This window comes from Scyliorhinus canicula, chromosome 16 (assembly GCF_902713615.1).
Source record: "Scyliorhinus canicula chromosome 16, sScyCan1.1, whole genome shotgun sequence".
In the NCBI taxonomy this organism is placed as follows: Eukaryota; Metazoa; Chordata; class Chondrichthyes; order Carcharhiniformes; family Scyliorhinidae; genus Scyliorhinus; species Scyliorhinus canicula.
Genome location: NC_052161.1, coordinates 73,054,958 through 73,080,004, shown reverse-complemented (window position 1 = coordinate 73,080,004; position 25,047 = coordinate 73,054,958). Strand labels below are relative to the sequence as shown.

General features: G+C 47.5%; 1 protein-coding gene across 1 annotated transcript in view; it reads left to right on the top strand.

The window, feature by feature from the left end:
* jmjd1cb (jumonji domain containing 1Cb) overlaps window positions 1–25,047 on the top strand; it is a 499,252-nt gene that overhangs the window by 440,656 nt on the left and 33,549 nt on the right. Inside the window, 8 exon segments of the mRNA XM_038773498.1 lie at window positions 8,761–8,969; window positions 20,286–20,315; window positions 20,317–20,567; window positions 20,914–21,086; window positions 21,322–21,400; window positions 24,659–24,675; window positions 24,678–24,788; window positions 24,876–24,992. Of these exon segments, the coding sequence (XP_038629426.1) occupies window positions 8,761–8,969; window positions 20,286–20,315; window positions 20,317–20,567; window positions 20,914–21,086; window positions 21,322–21,400; window positions 24,659–24,675; window positions 24,678–24,788; window positions 24,876–24,992 (987 nt within the window).

Here is a 25,047-nt window from a genome sequence, read left to right as displayed (position 1 = left end):
TAAAAAATGCTGGAAGTACTCGGGAGGTCAGGCAGCACCTGTAGAGCGAGAAACAGAGCTAAAAGTTCAGGTTGGTGACCTTTCATCAGACCCCAAAAGTGATGGACATGAAACAGGCTTTAAGCAAGTGGAAGGACGAAAGAGCAATAGGTTAGGTGTGAAGGCAGGAAAGATTAAATGACAAACGGCATGATTGTGTAAGGGAAAAGTAATTGTTAGATGTCAAGTAAAGAAACAAACAATATGTCTCGAGGAGCTTTACTTGACAAAAAAATTATTGCCTGCACCCTCTGCCCAAAAAATGGGAATAGTGCTTATGATTTGAAATTATTGATGTTGAGTCTGGAAGGTTGTAAAATGATTTAAATAGTCTTCCACACCTTAAAATTACTTTCAAATGTGTCTCAAAATGTTTTATGTGGAATTAATTGCTTTGCCATTCTGTAATTCTATGATTTATTGTAATTTGACAAATACAAAGCTATTTTGCATGGACCGAGATCCCACAGTTAGCATGAGATGAGTAGGTTGTAAATAATTTTGTGATGGTGTCAAGGGAGGTAAAATTGTTATTTCAATAATGTCATGGGATCTTCACTTCATAGAGCAGGCAGTAGCTGTCTTGCAATACAATGCTCCCTTAGTTTTCAAGTGTTGGTCAAGTTTGTATACTCAAATTATTGGGCTTGAACCCACTACCTTCTGATCAGAGATGAGAATGATAGAAATTAAGCCATGCTCAAAGAGCAAAATAATAGGTAGTGTATTTGATTATTGATTTTCCTTTTCTTTCCCAGTCTATTTCTGTAATTTGTTTTTGTTGTGTTTCTCTTCCTATATCAATTGATTTTATTCCACCACCCTCAAATGTTCTCATAAATTCGTAGACTCTTTGCCCACTGTAACTCTTTTATAGTCTGCATCTTTTTGTCCGATTTAATTCCAGATCCTTTGCCTAATGTGCCTGTATGGTTATTTCCACCCCAGTATGCTTTTACTATCTCTTCATGCTATCACCAGGGAAGGAGGGAAGTTGCAAGTTAACAATCGGCAATTATCCATGACATGAAGCTAAATAATCCCATTACGTAAGGGAAGAGTGAAAGAAGCGCAATGCATATCCATTAGATTCACCTTGTCTTCTTCTTATACTTGCCAAACATTTGTTATTAATATGCCGAATAAAGCTGTCATTTCCTGCTGAGTGAGAGTTTGCACTGCTCTCACTAATAGCGGAAACTAGGTGTCCAACTTCTATTGTGGTACTAAATTTTATTTAAGCTATTAGTTCTGTTTTTCACCCGGCTTTTCTTTTGACTAATTCCTGGTTGTAAAACTAATTAAAGCTGCAAAACTCCTTCCTAGTCACTGAAGCAAATCAGTCAATGCTGACTTTAATTTTTCCTTGGGTATGGAATTTGTTTGATACTGGCAAGGGAGCATTTAATTTCCTATCTCTGTGTTCTGATGTGCATTTGATATTGTAGAATAGTTTTCACGGGAAGCAGTTCTGTAATGAGCAGATTTCCTTGCTGCCCAACCTGGATCATTTAAACCAGCCTGGGACCATCTCTCAAATTACTCATTTACTTAATCCAAAATATTAGCATATATAGCAGTTAGATCAAAATTTCAATTACAACGTTACAGACTTTACCCAATGTAGACTATGCAGGACAAAAATGCGAGACCTGCATCTACTGACAACTGAAAGTACCAGGCACAACTCTTAAAGGGCATCTTGGTACCTCCGATGGCACAGTTGCCATTTTGTTCATGGTAAAGTATCATCACCCGCAGCTGCTGCCTTGATCTGCTGTAGTCCTTGTGGGAATGTTTTCTTAAACAAACGGATCAAAATATTTGCTCCCCGACTTCCGGTTGCGGCTATGACTAGCTAAGCCGCACATTTGGAAGCTCCTGCAACAAAGGTGTTTTTGGGCCAATTGGAGGGCCCCAACGGCGCTGAAAAAACGAATCCCGGTGGGGGAAGGTCCCCTGAGGAGAACTAGACCGATTTTATGGTCGGTACTCGGAGTGGAGCGGCAAGAAAAACGGCAGCAGCTCCCCAAAAAAAGCAGGGGAAGAAAATCAAAATGGCGGCCGGCGGTGTATCGGAGGAGTGGAAGAAATGGGCGGAGGAGCAGCAGGCCGCTCTCCTCCGTTTTTTCACGGAGATGAAAGTGGAACTCTTAGAGTCCATGAACGCGACGGCCACCAGGTTGGTGGGAGCCCAGGCGATCCAAGAGGCGTCGATTAAAGATCTGCAGCAGGAGATGACCGCGAGGGAGGAGGAGGCCACAGTCATCGGGGCAAAGGTGGAGGTGCACGAGGCACTCCACATGAAGTGGCAGAGCCGCTCCGAGGAGCTGGACACTCGGATGAGGAGGAAAAATTTGAGGATCCTGGGCCTGGAAGAAGGCCTGGAGGGGTCGGATCTCCCGGGATATGTGGCTAAGTGATCGAGAGAAAGTCCTGAGGTGGGCTAAAAGGGAGAAAAGCAGCAAGTGGCAGAACTCGACGGTAAGGGTGTACCAGGACTGGAGTGCGGAGGTGGCAAAGCGGCGGGCCCGGTACAACCGGACAAAGGCGGTGCTACACGCGAAAAAGATCAAATTTGGAATGCTGCAACCGGCGCGCTTGTGGGTCACCTACAAGGACCAACATCATTATTTCGAGTCCCCAGAGGAGGCCTGGACCTTTGTACAAGAGGAAAAGTTGGACACGAACTAAAACCTGGGAGCACCGGCGGTCGTAGCCGCCGGGGGACTCTTGATTGAGCAAGCGGCCCTTTTCTTTTTCAGGCCAGGTCGGAACTGGGTAACAGTTTCGTGGATTGTTTGGGGTGTTTTTTCTCGAACGGTTGACTTTTCTGAATATTTTGAAGGTTTCGAGTTGTTGGGTGTTTCTGTATATTTGTACTGTTGAAATCTCTATTGTGGGTCGTTGGCTTCTTATGGGGTGTTTTTTCCCGTTTCCAATTTCCCTTAGTTATTTACCCCTCTTACCCTTTTTCTTTGGGTGCTTGGGGGGGGTTTTTTGTTCTTTTTTTCTTTTCGGGTTATGGTTATCTGCGGTTATTTATACTGTTTGATGGAGGGTGATGGTTGGGCACACTGTTAGTTGATAGTTAGTTAATTATTTTGTTATTTAAGTATGTAGTTAAGTATTTATGTATTTAGTTGCCATTGGGTATTTGTATTTATATCGTTAAGTTGGGGAGACGGGACGGGGGGGGAGCGGGTTGATTATGCGGGTCTTTCTCGGGGGTTTTAAGGGGATCTTTCACGGGCGCAGATGGGGTGAACCGGGAGGAGTCGGAATGTGGCAGGAGCAGCCGGGTCAGCGGAGACCAGCTGACTCTCGGGAGTACGATGTGGGGTACATCGCGGCTAGGAGGGGTCCTAGCCGGGGGGGGGGGGGGGGGGGGGGGTGGGGGGGGGGGCTGGGGGGGGACACCGGGTTGCTGCTGGAAAGACCAGGGACGAGAAGGGGAGAGCCGGGGGGGTGGGGGGGGGGGGGCCATCGCTATGGGAAGCGGGTCAGAAAAGAAGGGATGACCCGGGGCGAGCAAGGGACAAGACATGGCTAATCGACAGGGAGTAGGGACGGGTCGCTCTGCGACCCGATTGATCACGTGGAACGTAAGGGGGCTGAATGGGCCAGTCAAAAGATCAAGGGTCTTCTCACACCTGAAGGGACTGAAGGCTGATGTAGCAATGCTGCAGGAGACTCATTTGAGGGTAGCAGATCAGGTCCGCCTGAGAAGGGGGTGGGTGGGACAGGTGTTCACTCAGGCTTGGATATCAAGAACCAGGGGGTGGCGATTTTGGTGGGAAAGAGGGTGTCGTTTGTGGCGGCAGAGGTGGTGGCAGACAAGGAGGGCAGGTACGTGATGGTGAGGGGTAGGCTGCAGGGAGAGAATGTGGTACTGGTAAATGTGTATGCCCCGAACTGGGACGACGCGGGTTTTATGAGGCGCCTGCTGGGCCTCATCCCGGGATTGGAGGCAGGGGGCCTGATCATGGGAGGGGACTTTAATACGGTGTTAGACCCTGGGCTGGATAGATCCAGTTCCAGGACGAATAGGAGGCCGGCAGCGGCAGAGGTGTTAAGGGGGTTCATGGAGCAGATGGGAGGGGTAGACCCATGGAGATTTGGTAGGCCTAGGGCGAGGGAGTATTCTTTTTTCTCCCACGTCCACAGAGTGTACTCTAGGATCGATTTTTTCGTATTGAACAGGGGGCTGATACCGAGAGTGCAGGACATGGAGTACTCGGCCATTGCGATATCGGACCATGCACCACATTGGGTGGACGTGGACATGGGGGAGGCGCGGGACCAACGCCCGTTGTGGCGCCTGGATGTAGGGCTGTTGGCGGACGAAGAGGTGTGCAGAAGGGTGAGAACGGGCATTGAGAACTATCTGGGTACGAATGACACAGGTGAGGTGCAGGTGGGGACGGTCTGGGAGGCCTTGAAAGCAGTGATTAGAGGAGAGCTGATCTCCATAAGGGCACACAGAGAGAGGAAGGAGAGGCAGGAAAGGGAGAGGCTGGTGGGGGAGCTCCTAGAAGTAGATAGGAAATATGCGGCGGCGCCAGAGGAGGGGCTATTAAGGGAGCGGCGTAGCTTGCAGGCCAGGTTCGACCTACTGACCACTAGGAAGACGGAAATGCAGTGGAGAAGGGCGCAGGGTGCGGCGTATGAGTACGGGGAAAAGGCGAGCAGGATGCTGGCACACCAGCTTCGTAAGCGAGATGCAGCCAGAGAGATTGGGGGAGTGAGAGAGAGGGGTGGGGACGTAGTGCAGAAGGGGCAAGAGGTGAATAGGGTCTTTAGGGACTTCTATAGGGAATTGTATAGGTCTGAACCGCCGAAGAGGAGAGGGGGAATGAAGAACTTTCGACAAATTGGGGTTCCTAAAGGTACAGGAGGAGCTGGTGGAAGGGTTGGGGGCGCCGATAGAGCTGCAGGAGCTAATTAAAGGGATAGGCCAGATGCAGGCGGGGAAGGCGCCGGGGCCGGATGGGTTCCCGGTGGAGTTTTACAGGAAATTCGTGGACTTGGTGGGTCCAGTGCTGGTGCGAGCCTTCAATGAGGCGCGCGAGGGGGGGGTACTGCCCCCAACAATGTCGCAGGCCCTGATCTCCTTGATTTTGAAGCGGGACAAGGACCCGGTCCAGTGCGGGTCCTACAGGCCCATCTCCCTCCTGAATGTTGACGCCAAGCTGTTAGCAAAGGTCCTGGCAACCAGGATAGAGGACTGTGTGCCAGGGGTAGTCCATGAAGACCAGACGGGGTTCGTGAAGGGACGCCAACTTAACACAAATGTCCGGAGATTGTTAAATGTGATTATGATGCCAGCAGTGGAAGGGGAGGCGGAGATAGTGGTAGCGCTGGACGCGGAGAAGGCATTTGACAGGGTGGAGTGGGAATACTTGTGGGAGACGTTGGAAAGGTTTGGGTTTGGGGAGGGATTTATCAAGTGGGTAAAACTGCTCTATTCAGCTCCGATGGCAAGTGTGGTAACAAACGGGAGGAGGTCAGAATATTTTGGGCTCCATCGAGGTACTAGGCAGGGATGTCCCCTATCTCCCTTACTCTTTGCATTAGCGATTGAGCCGTTGGCGATGGCACTGAGGGGTTCAGGGGGGTGGAGAGGACTGACAAGGGGAGGGGAGGAACATCGGGTCTCGCTCTATGCGGATGATTTGTTGTTGTATGTGGCAGACCCGGAGGGGGGAATGCCGGAGGTAATGGGGATACTAGCGGAGTTCGGGGACTTTTCGGGATATAAGTTAAATCTGGGGAAAAGTGAGGTCTTTGTAATACACCCGGGAGACCAAGGGGAGGGAATTGGGAGGCTCCCCTTCAAAAGAGCAGTTAAAAGTTTTAGGTATTTGGGGGTGCAGGTGGCAAAGAACTGGGGGACCCTCCACAAGTTGAACTTTTCCAGACTGGTGGAACAGATGGAGGAGGAGTTTAAGAGGTGGGACATGGTGCCGCTGTCGCTGGTAGGGAGGGTGCAGTCAGTTAAAATGACGGTCCTCCCGAGGTTCTTGTTTTTGTTCCGGTGTCTGCCCATCTTCCTCCCCAGGGCCTTTTTCAAGAAGGTAACGAGTAGTATCATGGGGTATGTGTGGGCACATGGCACCCCGAGAGTTAGAAGGGTCTTTTTGGAGCGGAGTAGGGATAGTGGAGGGCTGGCGTTACCCAACCTTTCAGGATATTACTGGGCGGCAAATACATCGATGGTACGAAAGTGGATGATGGAAGGGGAGGGGGCAGCCTGGAAGCGCATGGAGAGGGCGTCCTGCGGCAACATAAGCTTAGGGGCACTGGTAACGGCACCATGGCCGCTCCCTCCCACGAGGTATACCACGAGCCCGGTGGTGGCGGCCACCCTCAAGATCTGGGGGCAGTGGAGGCGACACAGGGGGGAAGTGGGAGGTCTGATAGGGGCACCACTAAGAGGGAACCACAGATTTGCGCCGGGAAACACAGGAGGGGGATTCCAGAGCTGGCAGAGGGCGGGTATTAGACAACTGTGGGACTTGTTTATAGAGGGGAGGTTTGCGAGCCTGGGAGAGCTGGAGGAGAAATTTGGGCTCCCCCCGGGGAACACGTTCAGGTACCTCCAAGTGAAGGCATTTGCCAGACGACAGGTAGCGGGGTTCCCCGCGCTCCCCGACAGGGGGGTGAGTGATAGGGTGCTATCAGGGGTCTGGGTCGGGGAGGGGAAGATCTCGGACATCTATAAGATTATGCAGGAGGTGGAGGAGGTACCAGTAGAGGAGCTGAAAGATAAGTGGGAGTTAGAGCTGGGGGAACAGATAGAGGACGGGACATGGGCAGACGCCCTGGAGAGGGTCAACTCGTCGTCGTCATGTGCGAGACTAAGTCTCATTCAATTTAAGGTACTGCATAGAGCCCACATGACGGGGACAAGGATGAGTCGGTTTTTCGGGGGTGAAGACAGGTGTATTAGATGTTCGGGAAGCCCTGCGAATCATGCACATATGTTTTGGGCATGTCCGGCACTGGAGGAGTTCTGGAAGGGGGTGGCAGGGACGGTGTCGAGAGTGGTGGGGTCCAGGGTCAAGCCAGGATGGGGACTTGCGATCATCGGGGTTGGGGTGGAACCGGGGGTACAGGAGGCGAGGGAGGCTGGAATATTAGCCTTTGCGTCCTTGGTGGCTCGGAGGAGGATCCTGATTCAGTGGAGGGACGAAAGGCCTCCGAGTGTTAACACCTGGTTAAACGACATGGCAAACTTCATCCAATTGGAAAGGATCAAATTCGCCCTGAGAGGGTCGGTGCAGGGGTTTTCCAGGCGATGGCAACCCTTCCTAGACCTCTTGGATCAGAGATAGAAACTGAGGCCGTGACAGCAGCAACCCGGGAGGGGAGGGGAGGGCGGGGAGGGAGGGGGGGGGGGGAGGGGGGGACAAAGACGAAGGAAGTACGGTTAGCGGTGGTGGCACGGGCAAGGCCTGCCCGAGGACGCTGCTAGAAATGATAAGTTGGTCTGACTGTCGGTTCGCCGGCGGGGGGGGGGGGGGGGGGGGGGGGTGGGGGGGACGCGCGGGTAGGGGGGGGGGGGGCTTTTTTTTTTCTTTTTCTTGTTAAGTAGGGGGGTTTGACTTTGTTTTGTTATAATTTAAATGTGAATGTAGGGGGGGTTAAAATGTTTGTATTTTGAAAAATTCAATAAAAATTATTTAAAAAAAAAAAAAAATTTGCTCCCCTAACACATTCAAGGATATGGGACAAGTGCTGTTAAGTGGGGTTAGTGCGAGATTCGGCTTATTGTCAGTGCAGAATCGATGGGCCAAAGGGCTTTTTCTACGCTGTACGACTCTGATTCTACCTCTTTTTCACTATTTGGTGGCAGAGTAAATATCCAGCAGCATAGTTCCTTAATTCTAACCGATATAGGTTGTGCAGTTAATTTAAAAGTTCACAAAGGTGACATGAACAAAGTGATGACTGTGCCATCGGATGTGCCAAGATGCTCTTTAAGAATTTTGCCTGTTGCTTCCAGCTGCCAGGGGACTGCATTTTTGCCTTTCATAGTCCCACACTGCATTAATTCTGCAAAATTACATTTGAGATTTTGATCTAACCAGTATATGTGCTAACAGTTTGGGTATATGTGAAAGCATTTTGGGCTTATATGACTAATTTGAGAGATGTTCCTATGCTAGTATAAATTGATATGGAAGTGCCAGAGTTGGACTGGGGTGGGCACAGCAAGAAGTCTTACAGCACCAGGTTAAAGTCCAACAGGTTTATTTGGAATCACTAGCTTTCAGAACGCAGCTCCTTCGTCAGGTAAGTGAGGAGGTAGGTTACACAAACACAGCATATAAAGACAAAGCCAATGATGCAAGGCGATACTTTGAATGCAAGTCTTTGCAGGTAATATAGTATAAATTGGGCAGATTGGACAACAAGGAAATCTGATTGTGCTATGAATCCACTCCCCATAAAAGCCATTATGCAATATCAAATGTATATTAGAATTTTAATATTATGTGAAAACCTCTACACTTATGTAATTTATGTCCGGGTTTATATTGGACATTAGTTCCATTCAGATTGCCCAGATAGTGAAATCTAATTGTCATTGTCAGCTGCTTTTAGCAATTCTATGAATGAAGTTAGTTGATTCTGTTTCATGCTGCAACAATGTTATGATACTGTACTGCCACTCTATATTTGCATGATAAATATCTATTTTTTCTATGGTTGCAGAAACCAAAGAGTTACCTGTGTCTAAGGCAGTGAAGATTGAATTAAGCCAGGTGGACAAGAAAGAGGATTGCAAAAGTACAACGGTTTGTCTCAACCACGAACATGGCTCAACTCTACGAGATTTACTTACCTCAACAGCTGGAAAATTGCAGTTAGGCTCAACTGATGCTGGCATTGCCTTTGCCCCAGTCTTTTCTGCAGGAACCCCTGTAAGTACTTGTGAATTTTCTAATGCAGCACGGGTAGCATTGTGGATAGCGCAATGGCTTCACAGCTCCAGGGTCCCAGGTTCGATTCTGGCTTGGGTCACTGTCTGTGCGGAGTCTGCACATCCTCCCCGTGTGTGCGTGGGTTTCCTCCGGGTGCTCCGGTTTCCTCCCACAGTCCAAAGATATGCAGGTTAGGTGGATTGGACATGATAAATTGCCCTTAGTGTCCAAAATTGCCCTTAGTGGTGGGTGGGGTTACTGAGTTATTGGGATAAGGGGAGGTGTTGACCTTGGGTGGGGTGCTCTTTCCAAGAGCCGGTGCAGACTCGATGGGCTGAATGGCCTCCTTCTGCACTGTAAATTCTATGAAAATGTTTGCTTTTCTGTTGTACAACCATTTCTCAATGTAGAGCAGCTGCATCAGTTGGAAGCAAGAAGTATAAACCAACACAAAATAGCTGTCAGCCCAATAACCTACTGTGATTAAATTTTAGGAGAATTAATATAATCCATGGTCCTCTATTTACCAACATGATACTAGCTTGGTGTAAGTATTCAAGAATGAGGGGAGGATGGAAATGGTTATGTAATGGTCTATGTGTAGTTCACCTTCGAACATTTCAAAGCATGAATGCATTTTTAACTGAGCCAGTTTTACAATTTCAGAAGTATTTACTCTGAAACTGGTTCAGTTTTTTTGGCTCAAGAGAAATCAAGATTGCAGGATACAACATATTTAGAAAATCAGAGAAGGTAACGGGGAGGATTACTATCTATTTATTCAGCTAGCAGTGACAGTAGGAAAAAGGGACACAGCTATTAGCAAGACAAAAATAGAATCCATATCAAGATAAAAAATAATGAAATCACACTAAATCATGTCATCTGCAAACTAGCTAATATTGGGAGGTGGAGGAAGAAATATGCAGACAAATTATGACATTGAATAAAAAAGAATAATAATCAGGGGCGATTTTACTTGCCCTGATATTGATTGAACAGAAGAGTTCAATATAAGGGATAAATGAATGGAGTTTCTACAGTGTGTAAAGAACTCCTTTCTGGGACTTCCAGTGGTAACTATCAGGGAGTAGGTCGCACATTTGGTGGCTCCCACTCTGGCTAGACATTCCGACCTTTCCCCCCGACTTTTTTTGCGCTGGACTTGAAGAAGCAGTGAACAAGTGTCTGTGGTATATATTGGTTTATGGAACAGAGAGCCCGAAGGGATCGGAAGGGAAGAAACAAAAAGACAGGCTCGAGCTGGGTGTTGGCTGCAGCAGCGGACAAGATGGCCGGTGTCCAGACCCCTTGGGCTTCAGCTCAGCCATAAACGGAGGAGCTGATGCAGGTCATCCGGGAAGGCTTCGCCAGACAGAAACGGGAATGTCTGCACACGATTAAGGAAACGGCGGAGAGGATGGAGCGGAGGCTAGATGCCCAGGACCGGACGATCCAGAAACTGGAGAAGGCACTAGCTGAACAGGAGGAACACCAGATGGCGGTGGAGGTGGGGATGCTGAGGGACCGGCAAAAAAGACTGCTGGAACAGGTAGAGGATTTGGAGAGTAGGTCCCAATCTCCTATTAGCAGAACCTAAGGATTGTTGGCCTCCTGGAGGGGGCTGATGCGGGGGAGTTTGTGGTGAATATGTTCCAGAAGCAGGGGCAGCACGGTAGCATGGTGGTTAGCATAAATGCTTCACAGCTCCAGGGTTCCAGGTTCGGTTCCCGGCTGGGTCACTGTCTGTGCGGAGTCTGCACGTCCTCCCCGTGTGTGCGTGGGTTTCCTCCGGGTGCTCCGGTTTCCTCCCACAGTTCAAAGATGTGCGGGTTAGGTGATTGGCCAAGCTAAATTGCCCGTAGTGTCCTAAAAAGTAAGGTTAAGGGGGGGTTGTTTGGGTTACGGGTATAGGGTGGATACGTGGGTTTGAGTAGGGTGATCATTGCTCGGCACAACATCGAGGGCCGAAGGGCCTGTTCTGTACTGTACTGTTCTATGTAGAAGCTACTGGGAGATGGGGCTTTCCCCCAACCGCTGGAGGTGGCACTGGCGAGGAAGCCGCGGCAGGGAAACCCCCGCGGGCGATGGTGGTCAGGTTCCATAGGTACCTGGATAAGGAGTGCGTTCTCCAGTGGCCCAAGCGCACGCGGAGCTGTAAGTGGGTCAACAGCATTTTGTGGGTGTACCAAGATTTAAGCGTGGAGGTGGCCAAGAGGAGGACAGGCTTTAATCAAGTCAAGTCGATCCTGTTCAAGAAGCAGGTTAAGTTCGGACTGTTGTATCAATACACTGACTTTGGGTTATGCATGAGGACCAACATCATTACTTTGAGTCGCCTGAGGACGCTATGGCGTTTGCCAGGAGGAAAGGACTAGTGCCAACTTGAGAACATTCTGCTCGAAGTTTGAGAAACTGTTTTGCCTGTTCATTTTAAATGCTGTTTGCACTGATATATTTGTTCATTCGTTTTCATTCTTGGCTTTTTCTCTTCGATAACTGTGCTCTGTTTAAGAAGGGGAAAGTAGTGTTTTTTTTTAATTACTCGATTTCGATGGGTTTTCTGTTTTGTGAGGGGGATGGTGGTGGGGAATTTTGACTTTGTATTATTTTGAGTAATATTCCTTTGATCTGTATTATAGCGAGAGTTTGGCTTTGTTTTTCTAGACACTTGACTTTGGTTGGCGTCTGTTTCTTAAAGTGGGCGGTTGTTGGGGCTGGGTTGATGAGGGTGATGGTTTTGATGGACAGGTAGGCAACAATAGGTGGGAGACATGCTGGCGCCGGAGCTGTGGGCCACCAGGCTAGCTGGGTGAGCTAGTCTGCGGGAGCACAGTGGGGGGTGTGTATACAATCAGATTAGGGATGGGGTTAGGTTACAGAGTGTTATTGTTGGAGGGGGGGGGGGAACGGTTTGATATCCGATGGTTTGTTCGGCTGACAAGGGAGGGATTTGATTTTAGAAGCGGAAAAGAGGTCGGGGATGGGTGCTGCCAGAAGGCGGGCCACAGAAGCGCGGGGCAGGGGCTGGGGACAGGCCCAGGAAAGGGGATAGCTGACCGGGATGGGGGGGGGGGGTGCGCGGGTGCCCCCCAACTAAGCGGTCACGCGGAACGTTAGAGGGCTAAGTGGGCCGGTGAAGAGGGCAAAGGTGTTCGCCCATCTTAGGGCTCAAAAGGCGGACATGATAATGTTGCAGGAGACGCACCTGAAGGAAGCGGACCAGATTATGTTGAGGAAGAGCTCGGTTAGTCAGGTATTCCACTCGGGGCTAGATACTAAGACTAGGGGGGGTCGCGATTCTGGTGAACAAGCGGGTACAGTTTGAGGTGGGGAGTATTGTTTCGGACGGGGGAGTTCGCTACGTTATGGTTAGCGGTAAGCTGGGAGAGAGGAAGGTGGTCCTTGTCAACAGATATGCGCCAAACTGGGATGATGCGGACTTCATAAAGAGGGTGCTGGGGAAGATACCAGACCCGGATTCCCACAAGCTGGTTATGGGAGGAGATTTCAATACAGTTATGGATCCAGGCCTGGACCGGGCGTGCTCAAAAATGGGAAGAGTGTCAGCAATGGGAAAAGAGCTGAGGAGTTCATGGAGCAGATGGGGGGGGGGGGGGGGGGGGGGGAGTCGACCCGTGGAGGTTTGGATGGCCGACAGGGAAGGAGTTCTCATTTTTCTCGCACGTCCATAGGGTCTACTCCCAGATCGATTTTTAAAAAATACTGAGTAGGGATCTACTGACAGGGGTGGTGGATCCCCAGTACTCGGCAATCACCATTTCCGATCAATCCCCACAATGGGTCGAGCTACAGGTGAGTGAAGAGAGCTTCCAGTGCCTGCAGCGGAGGCTGGTTGTGGGACGGCCTGCAGACGAAGGGGTGTGCGAGAGGGTGAGGAAGTGTATACAAAATTACCTGCAGGTCAACGATACGGGGAAGTCTCAGCAGCGGTGGTGAGGGAGGCGCTCAAGGCATGGTGAGAGGGGAGCTGATTTCAATTCGGATTCACAGGGACAAGACGGACAGGGCAGAAACGGACCGACTGTTAGCGGAGATTCTGCAGATTGACAGGAGGTATGCGGGGACCCCGAGTGCGGAGCTCTTGAGGGAACGGAGGAGGCTGGAGGCGGAGTTTGGGGTGGTGTCCACGGGTAAGGCAGTGTAGCAACTCAGAAAGGCGAGGGGTGTGGTATATGAACATGGGGAGAAAGCTGGCAGAATGCTGGCTCAGTAGCTCAAAGAGGGAGGCAGCTAAGACAATAGGTAAAGTGGTGGATAGAGGCGGTAACTTGGTGGGGGATCGGCGGGTGTGAACAGAGCTTTCAAGGACTTTTATAGCAGACTCTATAGTTCGGAGCCCGCCGCGGGGCCGGAGGGGATGAGACACTTCTTAGACTGCCTGACATTCCCAAAAGTGGGTAGGGAGCTAGTCGAAGGGCTGGGCGCCCCGATCGGAGCTGAGGAGATATTTGAGGGCTTAAAGGCCATGCAGTCAGGTAAGGTCCCGGGGCCGGATAGGTACCCGGTAGAATTTTATAAAAAGTTCTCTGGGATATTCGGGCCGCTGCTGGTCAAGGTTTTTAAAGAGGCAAGGGACAGAGGGGTGCTTCCCCAGACGATGTCGCAGGCTACCATCTCCTTGATTTTAAAATGGGTCAAGAACCCGGAGTCGTGTGGGTCTTATAGGCCGATCTCCCTTCTTAATGTGGATGCTAAACTGCTGGCAAAGCTTCTGGCCACTAGGATTGAGGATTGTGTGCTGAGTGTTATTAGGGAGGACCAAACAGGGTTCGTTAAAGGCAGGCAACTGGTGGCGAATATAAGAAGATTGTTCAATGTGATCATCATGCCCCCAGAGGGAAAGGAGGGGGAGGTAGTGGTGGCAATGGACACGGAGAAGGCGTTTGACCAGGTAGAGTGGGAGTGCCTATGGGAGGTGCTGGGACGGTTTGGATTTGGAGTGGGTTTCATCGACTGGGTCAGGCTGTTATCTCAGGCCCCGGAGGCGAGTGTGAGGACAAACAGGACGATTTCCGACTATTTTAGACTGCACCACGGGACGAGACGGGTGCCCCCTCTCCCCACTGCTGTTTGAGCTAGCTATAGAGCCGCTGGCAATTGCTCTGAGGGCTTCAGAGGGTTGGAAGGGGCTGGTTCGGGGGGGGGTGGTGGAGCATAGAGTTTCATTGTATGCAGATGACCTGCTTTTGTACGTTTCGGACACGATGGCAGGGATGGACATGGCGACCCTGGGTGATTTCGGCCGGTTTTCGGGGTACAAATTGAACACGACAAAAAGTGAAATATTTGTAGTTCAGGAGAGGGGCCAAGGGGACTGGCTGTGGGAGCTGCCGTTCCGGTTAGTTGAGGACAGTTTCAGGTACCTGGGAATACAAGTGGCGTGGGATTGGGGTCGACTGCACAAGCTGAACCTGTCCCGGCTGGTCGATCAAATGTGAGGGGAGTTCCGGAGGTGGGATGCGCTCCCGCTGTCGTTAGCTGGGAGAGTACAGACAGTTAAAATGACGGTCCTCCGAGGTTCTTATTCGTGTTCCAGTGCCCACCCATTTTCATTCCACATTCCTTTTTTAAGAGGGTAAGCAAGATCAATTTGCGCTTGCCGAATTTCAGCAACTATTATTGGGCGGTTAACATAGCCATGATAAGGAAGTGGGTGGTGGTGGTGGTTGGGGGTGGGGGGGGAGCGACTTGGGAGGGGGTGGAGGCAACCTCATGTAGGGGTACCAGTCTGGGGGTGTTGGTGATGGCGCCTCTGCCATTCCCGCCAGCGTGCTTCTCCACCAGTCCTGTAGTGGTGGCGGCCCTTCGGATCTGGGGACAGTGGAGGAGGCACATGGGAGCATCGATCTGGTCCCCAAAATGTGACAACCATCTATTTGCCCTGGGGAGATTGGTCGGGGGAGGGGGGGGGGGGGTTGGGGGAGGGGTGGGGTTGGGGGAGGGGTGGGGGGGGGGGGTGGTATCGGGTATGGTGGAGGGCGGGGATTGAGCGGATAGGAGATTTGTTTTTGGAAGGGAGCTTCCCTGGCTTGAGGGTGCTCGAGGACAAGTTTGGGTTGTCGGGTGGCAATGAATTCCGGTATATTCAGGTGTAGGGCTTTTTGTGTAAGCAGATGCCACCTTTTCCTCTCTTGCCACTAAGGGGGACCCAGGATAAGGTAGTGTCTAGAGGATGGGTGGGAGGAGGGAAGTGTCTCGGATATTTACAAGGAGCTCATGGGGGCGGAGGAGACACAGACAGAGGAGCTGAGGCATAAATGGGAGGAGGAGTTGGGAGGGGAGATTGAGGAAGGCCTGTGGGCGGACGCGCTGAAACATGGAACATGGAACATACAGTGCCGAAGGAGGCCATTCGGCCCATAGAGTCTGCACTGACCCACTTAAGCCCTCACTTCCACCCCATCCCCGTAACCCAATAACCCCTCCTATCCTTTTTGATCACTAAGGGCAATTTATCATGGCCAATCCACCTAACCTAAGATGTGCAGGGTAGGTGGATTGGCCATGATAAATTGCCCTTCGTGTCCAAAATTGCCTTTAGTGTTTGGTGGGGTTACTGGGTTATGGGATAGAGTGGAGGTGTTGACATTGGGTAGGATGCTCTTTCCAAGAGCCGGTGTAGACTTGATGGGCCGAAATGTCTCCTTCTGCACTGTAAATTCTATGATAATCTATGAAACCTGCACGTCTTTGGACTGTGGGAGGAAACCGGAACACCCGGAGGAAACCCACACAAACACGGGGAGAACGTGCAGACTCCACACAGACAGGGAATCGAACCTAGGACCCTGGCGCTGTGAAGCCACAGTGCTAATCACTTGTGTTACCGTGCTGCCCTAATGCAACCCTGAGAAGGGTTAATGGGACTGCAAAATGTGCCAGGCTCAGCCTGATTCAATTTAAGGTCGTCCACCGTGCCCACATGACAATGTCCGGATGAGCAGATTTTTCGGCATAGAGGACAGGGGGTGTAAAGTGTCTGAGAGGACTGGCAGACCATGTCCACATGTTTTAGGCTTGTCCAAAACTTAGGAGACACTGGCAGGCGTCCGAGGACTTCATGTCCAGAGTATTGAACACGAGGGTGGCAATGAGTCCAGATGGTGGCGATTTCTGGGTCTCAGTCGCCCCGGAAGTCCAGGGGGAGAAAGAGGCCGACATCTTGGCCTTTGCTTCCCTGGTAGCAAAGACCAATACTTCTAGCTTGGAGGGACTCAGAGCCCCCGAAGTCGGAAGCCTGGCTGTCAGACATGGCGCGTTTCCTGGGCCTAGAGAAAATCAAGTTTGCCTTGGGAGGGTCGTTGTTAGGGTTCACCCGGACGGTAGCAACCGTTCATTGACTTCTTTGCGGAGAATTAAACGTCCGGGGGGGGGGGGGGGGGGGGGGGGGGGAACGATGACTATGTACTTTGTTTACTGTACAGCCCTTTTGTTTTCTCATTCTGTAATTCTACTGTTTACAATGCCGAAAAATACCTCATTAAAATTGTTTATTAAAAAAAAGAACTCCTTTCTAACCCAGTACGTAAAAAGCTGAAAAAGGGAAGAATCACTCTTGAATCGAGTAACGGGGAATGAACCAGCATAGATAAGAGAAGTAAAAGTGGGGGAATATCTAGACAATAATAACCGTACTGTATTATGTTTTCTAATAAACTTTGAAATTATAATACGAGAAGGACAGAAGTATGACCAAAATACTCAGGCAAATAGATTGAGAAAAGCTAATTTTGAAGGGCTAAAAATAGAACTTGGCAAAACAAAATAGGCCATAACTTTGGTAAACAACAATGTAGAATAATAAATGGGCAGTATTTAAAACGGCATTCACCAGGGTGCAGGAATAATATTGGTTGTAACTTCCAAGCTTCAGGACGTTGTATTTGGGGGGTACCCAGAGATGAGCTAGGAAATGCACACACGCCATGAACACATACACCAACATAGGCACACACATCCACAATGTACACACACATCCACAACATTGACACACACACAACATATATACACACAAAATACAGACAAACCTACGTACACACATACACACGTGTGCACACACACACTTACATACACATACGTGCAACAATCTGGAATTGCAAAGATCTGACGGGCAATTGCCCTGAGCTTTGAACCATCTGAAAATGGGATTTTAAATTGCAAACTTTGGATGCTTCTGACAATTGAGAGTTAGGAAAAGGCATGGTTTAAGTACATTGATAGCAGAGGACTCCATGATTTAGAGAGCATACAAAGAGACTAAAAGAGAAGTCATGAAAACAGTGACGAAGGCAAAGAGGAATTATTAAATAAAATTATCAAGGGCAACTATTTTACAGACACATCAATGAAAAAGGAAGTGTTATGGGAGAGGTGTTTTCAGAACCCTAAAATGTATCATGGAGTTCATCCAACCCCCATCGTTAATGGATTTTTGCTTTTGAAGTACACGGCTTGTTCCCCAGGTTTAGTATTACAATTATGGACACGTGGTTTTTAAAACAAAATAATGTTTATTCCATGAACTCAAATTAACCTTTTAAATAAACATTGGATCTCTAACACCCCTTACTTCAAAGATAACCCCAAAAAGAATACAACACTACCCAATCCTGCAAACTGTTCCTTTACACATCCAAAAGACTTAACAAATCCTTCAAACAGGAGCACATTAGATTTATATTCAATACTGAGACCTTTTCACAATTCCGATTCACAAAGGATTAAGAGATAGTCCTTCATGGCAGAGATCGCCAGCAATGCAGCTCACAGCCACACCCAAGCTTTCTTCAAACTGAAACTAAAACTCCCAAAAAGCAGAATTGTGCTCAGCTCCTCCCCCCCCCCCCCCCCCCCCGTGACATCACTTCAGTAATATGATCAGCTTCATTTCTTAAAGGTACATTTCTTAAACATCCAGTTCTTAAAGACACTCTCACATGACAGAAGTTAGGTAGTAATTAGGAATATGAAGGGATAGCAAAATAATTCCGCAGGTAGCAGTAAAGAAACCCATGCAGACACAGGGAGAATGTGCAAACTCCACACAGACAGTGACCGAGGGCATTGAATGATGAGATAACTGCATTTAAAATGTAAAAATGATGTATCGAGTAAGCTAGTCAAACTCGAGAATAAATTCTCTAGTCCAGCTGTATTGCATCCACACATTTTAAAAGAATCTGGGAAATGCATAGCAGAGGCATTGCTGCACATATTTAATAATTATTTGGAAAAGCTGTTGTGCCAGAGGAGAGACAGCTAGCTAAAGTAACATGCTTCGGGAATTATAGACTAGACACAGATAGTTTATCAGTCTTTGGAAAAATAAAGGAAGCCCCTACTAAAGGAGAGGATAAATAGAACATCTATGAACGAAACATATAATAAAGAATAATCAGCATGGCTTTCAGAAACAAAATCTTCCTTCACTAACCTTAGTGAATTTTTTGAGGTGGTAACAGAAAGTGAACAATGCTAATGCCATAGATGTCATTTGTCTGTTTTTCAAAAGGTGTTTGATAAGTCTCCCCATAATACAGAATAAGGGTCTGAAAATGTGGAGTCGGGACAAGTGGAAAAATGGATTGCTTGTTAGCTTCAAGATAGAAAGTAGAGAGTGGGAGTTGAGGGTAGTTATTCAGAGTGACAGTAGTGATGTTACACGAGGATCTGCACTGCTGTTCACAATTTACATTAACAAATTGAACTTTGGAATGAAAAACACAATTTCTAAATTTGCAGTTGACACCAAATTGGATTGGGTAGTAGGGTATAGTCCATACTGGTTATGACAAATTACAAGAGAACATTAATAAACTTGCAGACTGGGCAAAAATTGGCAAATGAAATTGAACACATAAATGTGAGGCAGTACACTTTTCGTTGGAAGAATGGGGAAAACCACATTGTTTGGAAGGTGCGAGTATAGGTAGAATAAACGAAGAACGAGATCTCTTAAGTAACAATACGCCAATCTCTAAACGTTCCGCCACATCTAAGTGAGGCCATAAAAAAACAACCATGCATTAGACTTTATTTCTCAAGGGACAGAATTGAAAAGTGGGAAAGTTATACGGAACCTGGATTGCACGTTGATAAGTCAACATTTCATGTTGTGTGCAGTTAGAACATAGAACGTTAGAACATACAGTGCAGGAAGGAGGCCATTCGGCCCATTGAGTCTGCACCAAAACCACTTAAGCCCCCACTTCTACTCTAACCGTAACCCAATAACGCTCATGACCTTTTCGGACACTGAGGGCAATTTAGCCTGGCCAATCCACCTAACCTGCATGTCTTTGGACTGTGGGAGGAAACCGGAGCACCCGGGTGGAAACCCACGCAGACACGGGGAGAACGTGCAGACTCTGCACAGACAGTGACCCAGCGGGAATCGAACCTGGGACTCTGGCGCTGTGAAGCCACAGTGCCATCAGTTGTGCTACCGTGCTTCCCCTAATTCTAGCCACTATTATAAAAAGGATGCAGAGACACTGGAGAGGATGCAGAGAAGATTATAAAAATGGTTATCAGAAATGCATGGGTATGCAGAACAGGGAAAAAATGGATAGGTCTGGATCACTTTTCTCTTGGAAAAAAGGTTGAATAGATATTTTAAATTATTAATGCTTCTGATAGTGTGGACGTAGGGAGAATATTTCAACTTGTGGGAGAGAGCATAACCAAAGGCCATCATTGCAAGATAGTCATCAAGAAATTCAACAGGGCATTGAGAAAAATTACTTCTGGTAAGATTGTGGAGCTTGCTATCAAGAGTGTGATGAAGCAAATAGTATAGATGCATTTAGAGGGTGTTTTGATACATTTAGATGAGAAAAGATGGGAGGAAGCATGAGTGAAGCACCAATGCCGGCATGGACCAGTTAGGCTGAATGGCCTGTTTCTGTGCCATACATCCTATCTAATCCTATGTAATCCAGTTATCGAAGTAGACGCAGCAGAACGTGAATCGGTAAAGAGATAGCCATATTCATTGCCTGCCACTGATTTACTTTCAACATTACCACTTTAAAGGTAGATATTCTGTCAAAATTATGTCAACTCTTCAGATGTTGGGCTGCAAGAGGTGTTGTCTTTTAAGCTTTTTTTGCAACTGGTGCAGTTGTAACAAGCAATCAATCATTATACAACTCTATTTCCTCTAAGTGAATATAATCAGCAAAATGATCTTCTGAGCTCAGTAGATTTCATTGTTAATACAGTGTTGCCTTGGCTTAATTGCATGTGCTTGATGAGTATTTGACAATACCTCCTTTGTACATTTCCTTACAGACTAGCAGAGGTGCAAGAAGTATGCCAAACCCTCTTAGATGACATAATTGCGTCAGTTGTGGAAAATAAGATCCCAGCAAGTAAATCAGTGAAATTATGTTGTAAAGAAGGAACAAAGCAGAATTCAGAAGGAGAAACTAAAAAGCTCAATATAGATATGATCAGCAAAAGTCATTCTGAAATACCGCATTCTTGGCTTTGTGATGGATTTTTGCTCTGGCTCCAAGATCCTGGAAATCTCAGCAATTGGAGATATTCAGGGAATGCTGGAGGCAAGACCAGGTCTGTACAAAATAAGATTTAGGAAGTCAAAACTGATATGAATAATTAGTGCATTCCCACTAGACTTTGGGATTATGTCTATTGATCTTGGATACATTATTGTGATTTCATTGAAAGTATTAGGATTACAATTGAAAGTTTAGACATTGGTCCCTGGTGTCAGTGTTAGCAGACATTCAACTAAGCTTAACATGATTTATTTATTGGCTTATTAGAATCTGATACAGATGTGTTTCAAGACAATTCATCAGAAATTATACAATTTTTTTTATTTATTTAAAGAAGTCTCTTTAAAGATTCTCTTTAAAATCTATTTTCTTCTCTCCACCCTTTCAAAAATGTTCAGGCCTGTTCTTGTATCTGGTGTGCACAAAAAACTAAATTCCAATATTTGGAAACCTGAAAGCTTTTGTGAGGAATTCGGAGACCAGAAAGTTGACCTAGTTAACTACAAAGACGGCAGTATAATTTCCAGTGTACGGATTCAAGACTTCTGGGATGGTTTTGAAGATCTAACCAGTTAAGTACTGTTCACATGGTATCACTGAGTAATTCAGGAATGTTGTGGCTAAAGCCAACAATTAAACTAAATTAACTGTTTGAATTCATGTTTAATTTGCAAAATTAATTTGACCTACATGGTCAAATGTATTTTAATCCAAAAACAATTTGTAGGTTAAATATTTGTGAGCTTTGTGCATTATATTCTATCTGGATGATTAAAGTCTTTATTTTCTGTCCAGAACGATTCAAGTATAGTGTGGGGAGTCTATGTTACTGAAGCTGAAGGATTGGCCCTCCGGTGAAGATTTCAGAACCACAATGCCTTCAAGGTAAAAAACTAAAAATGCACTGGTACACTTTATTATCCTCTAGCCACCCATATCCCATCTAGCTGAGGGACCTCTGCATTTAGCTAATTTTGGTCTCTTGAGCTTCCTTGATTTAATTGATCCGCCATTGGTGGTCGTGCCTTCAGTTGCCTAAATTCCAAAACTTTGGAGTTTCCTCCCTACACCTCTTTGCCTCCCCAACTCACTATCTGTTTGTTTATCGGGCTTTTGGACATCTGACTGAATGCCTGGATTTTCATGGAGTTGGGGGAGATTGCATGGAGGGGTTGAAAATGGCAGCTGGAATCCGATTCTGGTGTTCCTGCCACCCCCTGGCTTTTCATCAAGGCATTTTAAGAGTGCAGGCTAGTTCGAATCACAAACCTGGCTGGCTCTATTACAAAAATAGGCATAACCTAGTCGTCTGAAAAAGTGGCCTGACTCCATGAAAATTACAAAAAGTCATGCGTCATGGCACCTCAGAGGTATTGTGTACCACAGGCTGGATGACGGAACCATTTGAAATGTAAGATTGAAAGATTCATCTCATGGCCCTTACATACAGAACATTGGCACGTCATTGTTCCTTCACTGCTATCCACTGCATAGAACCCAAATTACTGTAATGACAAGCGGATGTGTTTAAAAACAATTCCACTTCAAAATCATTAGCCACACGCTTTGCTCAATCGCAGGGAGGGGGGTGGGGGGAATTGGGTGTGTGTGTGGGTGGCACTGCTGGACATTGGCGGTGTGGAGCGGTGCCAGGCACATGCTGGGGGGGGGGGGGGGGGGGGGGGGTTGGTGCCAACCTACCCATGTGGCCCAGTGGAGGTTGTTCATCTTCTTCTAGCATCCAGCATAGGTGATGCTCCACGAGCTTACGGTCTCTGCCACTGCATCCCAGGTGGCACTGGCTGCCCAGTGGCTGACCTTCTGAGCCCCTTGGGAAACAGGGCATCCCGTCTGGACTTGACCACGTCCAACAATCTGGCCAGGGTCGGCATCCCAAATCGTGGGGCTGGTCTCCTCGGTGGCATGGCTACAAGCTATGTGGGGTTTGTGGGATTTGCTCGGCGGGAATCCGGTAAAGTGTTGCTCTCCCTTGTTTAGCAGGGGGCTGGTGGGTGTGGCCCGACAAATCAGCTGGCGGGACTATAATTTGTGGCTTTATCATGACTATACCCTAGCTTGGCATGATCCAGATCGTGACTTGGGTCGAGTGAATTGCATGCAGTTTGCGCCTGTCCCAAAATCCGATTTAGGCCTCTCCCACGATGCTCCCGGCACAACAAGATCGGCGCTAGGCGCAATGCGGTGGGAAACCCCCCCCCCCCCACAACCCAATGATCGAGCGTCTCTGAGGGGTGTGTGAGGGGCTTACTTTTTTTTATTATAACTGGATCCAAGTCCCACAGCATCGAGGTGGGCCTTTTAAACAGCCTGCCATGGCACCTGGTATTTCTTCTGGCTGCCTCCTGAGTTACCTAGCCTGACTGCAGCCTGCACCTACTCCCCTGCAATTATAAAATTCCATCTTTTCCCCAAGGGCATGCTGTGAATTTGTATGACATCAATTACCTGCCTCGAGAATGAAAATCCAGGCCAACATGCCCTTGTGTTACTCAACATCATATTTTGTTTTATGATGCTGCTCTGAAGTGCTTTGGGATATTTTATTACATTAAAGTTTTATGTAAATATAAGTTGTTGTGTTGATACAGCTCTGCCTGAATAACATTCTGTTAAGAACCCCACTGATGTTAAATATGAGGTATCCCAAAACTCAGTAAGGTAACTTGGAGCACTGATTCTAGTGGTATATATTTCCAATTTAGTATAATATGAGAAAGATGTGCAACTCGGGGGAACAGTCCAGTTCTATGATCAGTTTTTCTCTCTTTTTGTTTTAAAATTTTAAGTGTCCAATACTTTTTTTTCCAATTAAGGGGCAATTTAGCGTGGCCAATCCACCTACCTGCACTTCTTTGGGTTGTGGAGGTGAGACCCACGCAGACACTGGGAGAATGTGGAACCCTAAACATGGACAGTAAACGGGGCAGGGATCTGAACCCGGGTCCTCAGCATCGTGAAGCAGCAGTGCCGACCGCTGCACCACCGTGTCCCCCCCTCTGTGATCAATTACTTAAGAATACTTGTTAACTTAAAAGAAAACACACGTCAAGAAAGACTATAATACACTACAACAGTACACTTAGCTACAATATGGCTATATAAACACTGGCCGGAATTCTCCAGCCTTTGGGATTCATTGTTCCCGTCAGTAGTGTACCCCACTCACTGACTTCCTAGTAGCGTGGGGTCTCTCAGTGAGAATTCTCACTGACAAGGGTGGGAGTAGAGAATCCCACCGCCAGCAAAAGTACCCTGCTGAGGTACAACAGCTGGGGGACAGAGAATCCAGCCCATGAAGTTCTGCCTTGTTCCCATACAATATATGTTTCCTGAGAAACGACCCTTTTTTTCCCCCAACAGCAATTCAATTATATAACTCAATGGGCTAAATCCAGCATCTAATTACCCACCCTCACAGGTTATTTCCAGGTTTGGGAAAGCCACCTCAGTATTCAGCGTAGAGATTTGTCTCTGTTTGAATTTTGATTGTAAACAGCAGCCTTTCAACAACAGTTTGGTTTTCAGGCAGGCCCTGCTTCCTGCAGCTGGATGTGGCTATGTTGGTAGCTGCTTCTACATACTCCTTTCTGGTATCTTGTCATGGATATACGGTTGTTCCCCTTTGATGCTACCTACCACGTTGACCAGGCTTTTAGCCAATTTCCTTATCTCTCCACTTTGAAGTCACCTCTTCAATACCCATTGTTCTTTTCCTCTATTCACTTACGTAAACAATAATTTGCATCTCAAAAACTCCCCTTCAGAAAGCTGTGCCTATTTGTTCCCCTTTTATTCCAATTTGTTTTTTTTAGGAACAGGACAATATGATGGGGTCTTGCAGGCAGCCCGTTTGTGGATTTTTGGAAGGATGGGCCGATTGCAGGCTGTGGGGGTTTGGGAGATTCTGAGGTTGGAAACTGTGGAGGAACCTCTCCAGAGGCAATTTTGATTTCCTTCAATTCTTAACACTGTTGTTATGTGCTTGTAGTTAACTCTTGCCTGGTGTGAAAGTTATGTCTAATAATCATCATCAATATTCTTCATTTTTGAGTTACTAAGTTGTTGTAAAGTCTCTTTCCTACACATACAGAATCTGGTTTTTTCCCCAAAATTTCCTTGTAGGTTTAATGACCTTATGAAAAATTACCACTGCCAGAATATTGTGATCCAGAAGGAAATCTGAACTTGGCATCCCGGCTACCAAATTTCTTTGTGCGGCCAGATTTAGGACCCAGACTGTACAGTGCTTATGGTAAGCATAACACATCTTGCAGGCTGCCACAGTTATGTGCTATTTTTGTGGAAAGGACTACTTTCTAAATGACTGTATCATTTACAGGACAGTCAACAGTTGAGGAACACGGGACTATCAATCTCCACCTGGACATTGCTGATGTAGTCAATGTGCTTGTTTATGTTGGTGTACCAAAAGGGAATGCCAACAATCACAGAGCAGGTAAGTTATCAAAGCTTCAATTTTTTTAAGGACGTGACTACTACAGTGTTTTGAA